A 12,053-nucleotide genomic window follows, 5' to 3' on the forward strand; every position below is an offset into this window, starting at 1 on the left:
TCCAAAATGGCAGCTATGGGGCAAAGTGAGCCAAATGCTGTGGGGTAAATTGAACCAGCATTTTATCTTACCCTACCATGAGGCACTGAAGTTAAGTTAAATCTCTGAAGTATAAACTGGTAGTTTAATGTGATAGTACACAACTGATTTAGTTTATCATATATACATATTATTATTTGTAGTTTATTTGATAGGGACAGTGTACAAGTGCACCAAATCCATATCTGATAAGAACCAGAAGATGCTTTTCATCACATTATAATCAGATATATCTTTCCACCTGTAGTCCCTAATGGCCTGTTCGACATTGCAGAAAAGCTACCATGCCAAGAATATTTTGACTAGATTGTTCATTAGTTTCAGTGACATTTATTCCTTCATTCTAATTCATTTTTTTATCTTAATTTTACTCCGCAAACTCTCTGTTTAGTCTGTGTTTGGGAAGATTACAACTTTGGTGTTAAACATATTGTTTCAGAAATGCAAACAATTAAAGATTGAAATTTTCATTTGGTTGGTTTTATGTTGTTTACATTAGCTTTAAGAAAAGCAATAAGACTGTTTGAAAAAGGAAATTTGATTATTAAATTAGTTTATAAAAGAGGTCAATTATCTTTCACATTTAACATGGGTTTGAACCAGATTCAGTCAGATGGTCAGTTTACAACCAGATGGTTCATCTTACTCATTGACTCGGGTCAACTTACCCCCACCCTGGGGCAAACTGAGCCCCAGGAACACTCTTTTATAAGAAGCCATATTTTTAGAACCCTTTGTCATAGATACAATCTGATCATTTAAAATGATAGGAAACATCCTGAATTTACTTTAGATACTTTGAGGACCATATAAGTAAAAAGTGGCTCATCTTACCCCACTCTCCCCTACTCACTGAATAACCCATCGCTACATAAAACAGCAGTCACAACTTATTTTACATCAATAATGACACTTATTTTGGAGAGAAAATTAATATGAGACTTAACGTTATTAATCAGGATCTGGCTGAAAATCGATCCTTATATGAAGCAGTCTATAACGTGCACTGATGAATTACACATAAAGATCAGGAACATGTATTAACAAAGGGTCTATTTTGAATTCATGTTGACTCTAAGTTGGTAATTATTGTTTATTGCACAACACTATGTAGATTGTAGCCTATTGTATTGTATGCAGTGTTGTGTATGCATTATGCATACTGTACTAATGTACATGGTACATTGATTGTTTGCAATATCATGAATTACTGTGAAGTCAAATGCCTTGTAAGTGTAACTTCCTTAGCCAATAAACGTGAATTGTGATTGTGAAGCTCCGGCCTCCCCTGGTGAATGATACACACCTCAGTATCCTGCGAGGAGCTTCAGACGCGGCGAGAGAAACGCTCAGCGCTCAGGAGAACCGAAGAGACAACGAGCTGCCTCGCACACTCTCTGAGGGGCTGAGGGACACGACCTGGCCGTCCCTGCGAACGTTTGGCCATTTTTGTCTCATGCTCTTGAAACGAGCTCGATAACGCTGGAACGAGCGAGCTTTGGGTTTAGGAAGGAAACATACTGTAAATCTGGCTGCCTGAGGCGCGTCCGGATGAACTGATAACCATCAGCTTGGCTTTAACACACAGGCTCCGAGCAACGTAATCTAGTTAAGTTGCATATGTTCTGCAACTGAGCAGACAGAGGTGGAGAAAAACCTTCCAGGTGTTGAGAAAGCATCTAGTCTGTGTACCCATCAGTTGCTGCGCAAATCGCTGGACGGAAGGATTCGCTCATCTGTGTTTGGACTGTTCGTCTGTGATGAGACTGACGGAAATCATCCACAACTTTGAGCTGGGGTTTGTGAAACTCAAATGAACAGATGAGAGAAGACCGAGCTGATGGACAGCGCCTGTGGAGAGTTTCCTGCATCTCTGCTTTCAGTGCCAACGAGCAAACATGTATCCTTACACCGTTTCCCTTTAAACTTCGCTTCGGTCTGAAATGCTTCGCAGGTAATGAGAAGAGAGGAACAATCCATGTACGGTGAAAATCGGTAAGATTCTTGTCTTCTCTTCTTATTCTTCATATTTTAATTAGACCGGGGCTATCCTCACAATTTGAGCTGACTATTTCTTAGGGTACTGTAGGTTGAGTTTTGAAAGGCAATATATGTTGACGATAACACTTTAGTACAGGGACCAATTCTCACTATTAAGCAGTGTTGGGGGTAATATATTACAAGTAACGCAAGTTACGTAATCAGATTACTTTTTAGTAGTTGCTTATAGCATGCCTATTATTAACATATTGGTTATTATTACATATTAATATTAACATATTAACTATTCTACATCCCTGATCCTACCCAATACTAACAACTACCTCACTAACTATTAATAAACCGCAAATTAGGAGCTTATTGAAGCAAAAGTCATAGGTAATGGTTTGTTAATAGCGAGAACTGGACCTTAAAATAAAGTGTCACCATGTTGACTACAAAAAAGGGTAACACTTTATTTTAAAGTGTCATTGTTACATGTTATATGTAGCCTACTATTAAAATTATATTACTGTTAGTTACTGTTAATATACGGTTACTATTAAAATAATAATAAATTATGCATAATTAGCCTACATGCAAGTAACCCTAATCCTAACCCTAACCATATAGTAAAGTACATGTAGTTAAATAATTAATATTACTCAGTACTTAAATGTATAATTAACAAGGGCACCTTAAAATAAAGTGTAACCCAAAAAAGCTGTTTCACCGTTACTGGCCAGGATACAGTATATATATTTTTACAGCTATAACAATGGAATCTGCTGTCCATTAACTCTTTAACTTTTTTTTCTCTTAAGTACAAAAGCTGTCTTCCACAAAATCGTAATGGTGCTACAGCAAAATGTAAACAATGAAGTAATTATGGAGCAAAGGCAATTAATAAAACAGCCAATGAGGAAAAAAGCCAACAAAATCGAAAGCTGTAACACTTTATTTTACAGTGTCCTCTGTTGCACATACTTACTAAAGTAACAACTGTAAATTATGCATAATTACAAGTAACTAATCTCAAACCTGACCCTAAACCTATAATAAGTACAGTTTGTAAGGTAATATTATGCACTGCTTATTTGTACATCAGCGACATCTTAAAATGAAGTGTAACCAATAAAGATACTGTGTAGGCAAAATTCGAATTATTAAACAAAATAATATTACTATAAAACATGTGAAAACTGACATATCAGCCTTTCAGTTACAATGTACATTGTAATGATGACCTTTGTTGAAATGTAGTGAAATGTTGATGAAATGTACTGAAATGTAGTGTTTTGTGTTCACTTGTTTAATCACCAGCTATTAACGATTTATGAATTATACTTAAAAAAAAAATGCTGCAGTAGTTACTGAGATAAAGCCTATGTGACAACTTATTCATGTGACAACCGGCTTTGGTCTTTTTATGCTTTTGTTTTTACTTATAACATCTTTATCCAGTGAAAAGGTCATGACATGTCTAATATACACTGCTAAAATATCAGACAGTCAAGTATGCGTTACTTCTGTCTCTGCAGGATAAAATGTCTGCTCTTCGTAAGAAATTTGGAAGCGACTATCAGGTAGTGACCACCACATCTTCCAGCCATCATCAGAAAGACAAGAGGAGGAAACGACAGCGATTTGTCGACAAGAACGGACGATGCAACGTCCAGCATGGAAACCTGGGTGGGGAGACCAGCAGATATCTCTCAGACTTATTCACAACTCTAGTAGACCTCAAATGGCGATGGAACCTCTTCATCTTCATCCTCACATACACAGTAGCCTGGTTATTCATGGCTTCGATGTGGTGGGTCATCGCATACATCAGAGGCGACCTGTACCGAACCCATGATGAGAAGTACACACCATGCGTGGCCAACGTCTATAACTTTCCCTCTGCTTTCCTGTTCTTCATTGAGACAGAGGCCACTATAGGATATGGCCACAGATACATCACTGAAAAATGTCCAGAAGGAATCATTCTCTTCCTGTTTCAGTCCATCTTGGGCTCCATAGTGGATGCATTTTTAATAGGCTGTATGTTTATTAAGATGTCTCAACCCAAGAAGAGGGCGGAGACTTTGATGTTTAGTGAAAACGCAGCCATCTCCATGCGCGACGGCAAACTCACGCTGATGTTCAGGGTGGGAAATCTGCGCAACAGCCACATGGTTTCAGCCCAGATCCGGTGTAAATTGCTCAAGGTAAGGGTCTGCCTTTTGTCCAGTTATAGAGTTTATGGGTTACACTACATTTTTCAAGTGTCCTTGTTACAGTGTAATTATAAGTACTGAGTAATATCAATTAACTACATGCACTTGTATGGTTAGGATGGTGGTTTGGTTTATGTGTGCTAATAGGTCTAACATGGATAATATAACAAATCGTGTGTTTTCAATACTTATTTACATTAGTATTGTTGAAAAATTATTAAAGGGATAGTCCACCCCAAAATGAAAATTCTGTTATCATTTAACCACCCTCATGATGTTCAAAACCTGTCAAGTCAATTTATTTATTTAGCGCCTTATACAATACAGAATGTTTCAAAGCAACTTCACAGTAATAATAATGTTATTATAAATTGAATACAGTTCAGCTGTAAAGCAACTAAAAAAGACAATAGTGTCATTATTCAGCTTAATTTAGGTCCTGTAACGTGCAACTTGTGTGACTTTCTTCTGTGGAACATAACAAACGATATTTTGAAGAACATTTTCGGTACCTATTGTCTCCCATTGTATTTTCTTGTCTATACTATGGATGTCAATAGGAACCAAAACTGTTTGGTTACTAACATTCTTGAAAATATATTTTATTATGCTCCATAAAGGGAAAAATGTCATACAGGTTTGGAGCAACATGAGTGTGAGTAAATTATGATATATTTTAATTTTGGGGGGGGCATATGTTTCAAAACATTTATACCTACTGTTGCTTTCTACAGCTGCTAAACTTTATTAATATTATTACTGTTGTAGCTAGGCCTATATTATTTACATGAAATACGTGTAACATGGGCACTGTAATGGAAAGTGTTACCCTGCCCTCTGTTGTTCATTAACAGACTCAGCCAGTGCTTGGTTGTCAATCATGACATTCTCTCATTTAATTAAAAAATGTTAAAGATGTTAGAACAGCATAAGAGACTGTTGAAAATAGGTTTGCAATCCATATGGCTGCCATGTTTCAGTGTAGGCCTATATTTTAGCATGCTGGCCAGAAATGCTTGCAGAGATTCTTGCTTCATAGTGTCTTGGTAAATTGTGATCGGTATAAAAAAATTGCATTGATTTCTTTATTGTATACTTTGAGCTTTAATTTGATGTCCTACCTGTCTGTCTTTTGATGCCTGACTGTTTATACTCACAGCTCAATTCACCGTACAGTGTCTAAAGCTATTTTTACGCCCCATCTCCCCTCTTTTCACTCCTGCAGTCCCGACAGACGCCCGAGGGTGAGTTCCTCCCCCTGGATCAGCTGGAGCTGGATGTGGGCTTTAGCACCGGAGCGGACCAACTCTTTCTCGTGTCACCACTCACAATCTGTCATGTGATCGACACCAAGAGCCCCTTCTATGAGCTCTCACAGCGATCCATGCAGACAGAGCAGTTCGAAATAGTCGTGATTTTGGAGGGTATTGTTGAAACGACCGGTAAGTTATTCTGTCTGCTATTTTTAACCATGCATTGTCTTAAGCCTGGATTGCAGAATTGGTTACACTTTATTTTAGGGTCTCTTAACTAGTTGCTTATTAGCATGCATATTACTAGAATATTAGCCATTTATTAGTACTAATTAAGCACATATTAATGCCTTATTCTACATGACCTTATTCTACATCCCTAATCCTACCCAATGCCTAAATTTAACAACTACCTTACTAATTATTAATAACCAGCAAATTAGGAATGTATTGAGGTAAAAGTCGTAGATAATAGTGAATAAGTGTTCCCTATTCTAAAGTGTTACTAAAGTATTATTTTGATGTTGGAAAGTTAGAGGAATGGTTTTAGTTTTAGAATTTTCTGACGATTTACTCACTCTCAGGTCATCCAAGATGTAGATGAGTTTGTTTCTTCACCGGAACAGATTTGGAGAAATTGAGCATTACATCACACCAATGGATCCTCTGCAGTGAATGGCTGATAAAAAATAAAAAAAACATCACAATAATCCAGAAGTAATCCACACCACTTCAGTACAGTTAACATCTTGTGAAGCGGAAAGCTGCAGGTTTGTAATAAACAAATATGTATTAAACTTCAAACCTTTTTAACTTCAAATTTAAATTGAAACTGAATCAGGAGAGAAAAATGCAAAGACCAAGAACAAAAATCATAAAATAACCAGTGGATTTTAATGTGAGAAGACAACAGGAGATGGACTTCACATTATTCTGAATTAAGGACTGATATTTTGGCCAGAAGAGACTCGCTATTAACTATGACTTTTGCCTCAATGAACTCCTAATTTGCTGTTTATTAATAGTTAGTAATGTAGTTGTCAAGTTTAGGTACACTATGGGTAGGATTAAGGGATTTTATATATGGTTATGCAGAATAAGGCATTAACATGTGCTTTATAAATAATAATAAACAGCCAATATGCTAGATTATATCAGCTGTTTGGACTCTCATTCTGATGGCAACCAGAGCATCCATTTGTAACGGGGCAGACGAGACGTGAGGCGTGAGGATCCATGGGCAAGCTTTATTTATAAACACGGTCAGAACACAGGCAGGGTCAAACAATGGAAAACAGGTATGGAACGGGCAAGACACAAGAATCATCCAAGAGCAGACGAGGGTCTCCGATCAGCAAACGACATCCAGAGGGCTAGACAGAGAGAGATAATCCAGGTACACGGTAATAGTCCAGGCAGGGGCAAACAGAGTCCAAACGACAAGACGAGAGAGAGATCCAAGGCAAGCTATAAACTTCAGGGCAGGTAGAGATCAGACAAGAGGAGAAAACAGGCTAAGATCAAAACACGGGTAAACAGACTATGAACAAGACTAAACTAAACTTTAACTCAGAAAACATGGAATGGGATTCACAGATGGCCTCCATAGCCGTGACAGGACAGGACAAGGATTCGCAGACGGCCTCCATAGCCGTGACAGGACAGGCAAAGAGTTCACAGACGGCCTCCATTACTCGGCGACTAGAGCAGGATCTGGGTAGGTGTTATATAGTGTGTGTAATGGCTTTCAGGTGCGCGTGTGATTGGTTACAGCTGTGTGCAATCAGTGCAATGGATGATGGGAAATGTAGTCCAGGGCATAGTGTAACAGTCTGTGTAGTGTGAGAGTCCATGTAGTGAGCGGGTGACCTCTGGTGGTGAGTGAACGGAAGTTCATAGACCGGATTCGTGACACCATTGTTGACCAAGTACTACATTTCTCAAAATCTGTTCTGATGAAGAAACAAACTCATCTATATCTTGGATGGTGTAGCAAATTAGATCAAAAGGGAAATGTATATAAATAATTACAATTAGTTATAATTAATTACAATTATTTATATCAGCTGGCAGTAGTAACTGTAGCAGAATTAATTGCCATTAACTAATCTGTTCGTCCAGCGAACATTCAGTGTAAGTTCATATCAACTCTAAGAAAGGATATTTTCGTGGCCACGGAAAATAACTTTCTTACAGTACTAATGCATTAGAGCATGTAGCTATAGATCGGATCGGATATTAAACACTAACACATAACTAATCTAAACAAACAAACATACAATCACTCATACTAGAGCTGCACGATTCTGGATACATTGAGAATCACGATTTTTTTTTTTTTTAGAATCGTAAAGGGACATTATTCACTAGCAGGACCAGAAACTCATGTAATTTGTGCACAAAAGTTTTATTAACTAAACGCTAACACACATAACTAATCTAAACAAAAAAACATACAATCACTCATACTAGAGCTGCACGATTCTGGATACATTGAGAATCACGATTTTTTTTTTTTTTTACTACAGTTACTCAAATAGAGATCATGATTCTCCCACGATTCTGAACTAAACAAAATAATGTGTAACAAAATATCATTGCTGCAGTCTATTTAAAAGTGTTTAATTAATTTGAATGAATGAATGAATGATGCATTTATGTAGTGCTTTATTGTGTATTTATTGTGTATTGCCTAACTGCACGCGCAGTGAGAAGATTTGTGCGTGCGCTCATCCGAAGCGCGCAAACCCGCGCCTCAGAACTCGTGCAGATATTAAGCTCTCTCTGAAGTATTGTGTTTAAATGGACAAATTCACACAAAAATTATGTCAAAATGCCCATCTTGGTAAGTATCCTATAGCAGACATAGCTTGCTGAACGTACTGGATCAGTGCACTGGATCAGTGCATTCTCTTAAAGTGACAGCACTTTCTTAATATTAATCAAACAAATTAATCTTTAATTTATACAGTCAAATATGCAATGCTGTTTTATATTTCCTTACTTTATTCAATTTCTGTACCTAAAAATCTAATGTTAGACCTACCTAAAAAAAAAAACAGAAAATCACTGTTTGTATCTTTACTCTATCGTATTTATTTGTGCTGTTGCTTGTAGTTAGATAGATGATTCTTATTTTCTTTATTCTTATTTGACAGTATAGTTTTTGCCTAAACATAGCACATACCGAAACCGTGACTCTAAAACCGTGATACAAACCGAACCGTGAGTAAGTTGAACCGCTGACTAACACCAACACTAGCACTAACACCTCTTCCAACAGCAACCTAGTTTTCCCAGGAGGACTCCCATCCAAGTACTGACCAGGCTGAACGAATTATTAAACATTTTAATACACACTACCAGTCAAAAGTTTTTCAACAGTAAGATTTTTAATGTTTTCTACTCAACTGTTTTCAGCATAATAATAATAATAATAAAAAATGTTTTTTTTTTTAACAGCAAATCAGAATATCAGAATGATTTCTGAAGGATCATGTGACACTGACGACTGGAGTAATGATGCTGACAATTTTGCTTTAAAATCACAGGAATAAATTACATTTTGAAATATATTCAAATAGAAAGCAGTTATTTTAAATTGTAAAAATATTTCAAAATTTCACTGTTTTTGCTGTACGTTGGATCAAATAAATGCAGGCTTGGTGAGCAGAAGAGACTTCTTTAAAAAACATAAAACATCTTACGGTTCAAAAACTTTTGACTGGTAGTGTACATATGATATATTTAATACACAAATTTTTAATATTAAAATTATGAAAAAAGTAGTTTGAATTAATGATTCAACGACTCACTCATACTATTTCTATACTATACTACTATACTACTAAAAAACAGTGTTATCAGCATTGGTTGCCATGGAACCAGAGGCCTGTTCTGCCTTTTTGAGGCGTTAGCCGCATTTTGGGGGAAGGGTCCATAGACCCTCATAGTAGGCTTGCTGACTGAGGTGTGTTACGGAGTATTTTTTAAATATAACAAAAAAATGTGTCTGATTGGTCCAGACTCTACAATGGACTGAGGTTGAGTTAATTTTCAGCAAGCTTTCATTTTTGGGTGAAATATTCCTTTAAGAAATATTAAGAAAAGAGACATTGTACTATTTATTCATTTAGAAAGACTACCACATCCTGTTAAGGCGACTTACTAAAACAGAAGTCATTGGGTATCTCACTGGCCTTGAAGTGCACATAATTGATTGTGTAATATTGATCAGCAATGACGTGTAATTGTAAACATGCTGTTTGGGGAGGTTGGTAAAACCAGTATGTTGTCAGTGTATATCCCATAGGATAAAAAGCAACATTTTAAAAATCTTATAATCTTTTTTTATAAAGCTCTTTTTAACACAGAGCTCTTTTTATAATAATATTCTATTTATTATGGATACGTTTCATTTTAGAATATGATCAAGCATAAAATAGTCTTGTTGGATGTTTGGCGGTGGAAATATCACTACGGTTGGCCAGCACTATGAGGTTTTCGTCTAACAATGTATATCAGTGCTATTCATTGCCATTTTGTCAACAACACAGGAAGTCTAACTACTCTTTTCCAATTTATTTCAATATCTTCCTTCAAGACTTGTTGGTAATTTGGCTATAGATATATTAAACAGTGGGCATAATCACATAACAAAAATCTTCATCCTACTGTACAAAGAGAGTATATAAAGGCAGTTAGAATGGCCTTTAACCCAATTTCTGGTTCAACAAAACAGACAGTCCCATCCCAAACTCACAAGTTCCATCATTACCAACAGTTTACCCATTTGACGTTTCCAGAAAACATAACATTGCAAACAGCATTGCAAAGTTGCATGGATGGAACTACAACTCTGCCTCTGTTTTTAGAAGCATAGTTTCTGGTAGACAAATACAGTACACATAGATTAATACAAAAAAAGCAATATAGAGAAAGTAGTAACTGGTAATTAGAAATAGAAGCCAAGAGGAAATTCCAAGTCTGGACTTGTAAATATTGTTCAACCTGCTATGAAATAAGAAGTCACCGAAGTCCATCACTTTCTTTCCAGCATTTCTGCTGGAGACTCATGTGGCATGAGCACAATAAAACGTTAATAACTGATGAAAAGTGTAAGTACAGAATCCCAAGACTCTCCAGCTTTCTGGTGGCTGTAACACTGTTTCTATGGCAACCCACTTTGAACCACCCCCCCCCCTTTGTGTTTCCATGCAGCCTTTGAACGTATGATTATTATGAAGCCCTGAAAAGTGTGTGCAAAGCACTTTTTCCTCAGACAGACAGAGCTAACAGAGGGAGAGGACATGCATCAGATAGAGCACAAAAAGAGGCAGAGAGTGCAAAAGTCTGCCTTGACACTGGGTTCCTGTTAAACAGCTCAGGGATACAGAAAATAGGAACTATTGGAAGTTTGTTTCATATTAGTAGTTTCTATGGTCTGAACAGAATAAACTCTCAACATAAAAAGAAGTACATTATTTCAAAACGGACAAATATCCAGTATTGGCAGTTTACCAGATGTGTTAGTTCTTCATTGTGTCATTTCCAAAATTTAAGTCTTTAAATATTTTAGTGAGTAAATATTGTGCAATAAAATGTTGACTTAATTTCAGCGCACAGTATACAGTATGTGTATCTCAAAATATTACAAGATATCAGTCTGTAACACAAATATACATCGGCCAAGCAAATACCTGCCCTCTAGGCATTGGAAGTAAATGATGAAACATATTTCAGACAGCCACTATTAAGATTGGGGGGAGTTTGTGAAATAGATGAGGGAACATTCATCAACATCAAACCTCACCCCTTTTAACACTTACAGAGCATTTTAGGAGAGGTCTATTTTGAGAGCTGCCAGTTCACTCAGCAAATATTCCTGAATAGTTCTGACACAACAACAAAAACGTCAGAGGTAGATTTCTGTGCCCGTCATGGTGATTTGAGAAATGTTGTCAGTGAATGCAGAATCTCTCCAGCAGTCTGAAGCTTTAAAATAAAACTACACAAACTAGTTTACATTTCATGAAAAATCTGTCCAGACCTTGAAGGCTGTCACTGATGAAGTCTATACTAAAGATTTTCCAGTGAAATCAAGCAATTTTATTTAGGATGAGTTATGTAAAGTTCAGGGAATTTAGAAGAACACCTTTCTGTAACTGTCATGTTTGAAGCTGAGCTGCCTGCAGTTGTACTGCTAGCTAAATTGTCACTGCAGGTTACTAGTTAAGGCTTAGTTTAAAGACCTATTTGATGTTTTTCATCATTTTATTTTTATCCCTGGGGTCCACTTAAAGTTAGTCACTTTTTAAAAAAATAATTATTTAACAACAACTTTAGTCCAAATGTGCAATCCAAACTTTTGACATCAGGCTGAAACGATCAGGGATTTTATTAAAAAAACATCCTCATTAAGGAAATGCAGGAACAGTACGGTTTGTTAAACTTGACGACATTGTACTCTTTTTCTATTTACCTAAATAATTTTGTTATTTTTCTGATATTTTATGTAAAGTATGGTGCCATCACATGCATTTACTAACTACTTTAATTA

General features: G+C 36.5%; 1 protein-coding gene across 1 annotated transcript in view; it reads left to right on the plus strand.

The window, feature by feature from the left end:
* The first annotated feature begins 1,955 nt into the window (after window positions 1–1,955).
* LOC107657376 (G protein-activated inward rectifier potassium channel 1-like) overlaps window positions 1,956–12,053 on the plus strand; it is a 28,215-nt gene continuing 18,117 nt past the window's right edge. Inside the window, exons 1-3 of the mRNA XM_016445423.1 lie at window positions 1,956–2,034; window positions 3,561–4,232; window positions 5,467–5,683. Coding sequence (XP_016300909.1) covers window positions 3,567–4,232; window positions 5,467–5,683 — 883 coding nt within the window. The 5' untranslated portion in view covers window positions 1,956–2,034; window positions 3,561–3,566. The remainder of the gene's footprint in view (window positions 2,035–3,560; window positions 4,233–5,466; window positions 5,684–12,053) is intronic.

This window comes from Sinocyclocheilus anshuiensis, unplaced genomic scaffold (assembly GCF_001515605.1).
Source record: "Sinocyclocheilus anshuiensis isolate Anshui unplaced genomic scaffold, SAMN03320099.WGS_v1.1 scaffold355, whole genome shotgun sequence".
Lineage (NCBI taxonomy): Eukaryota > Metazoa > Chordata > Actinopteri > Cypriniformes > Cyprinidae > Sinocyclocheilus > Sinocyclocheilus anshuiensis.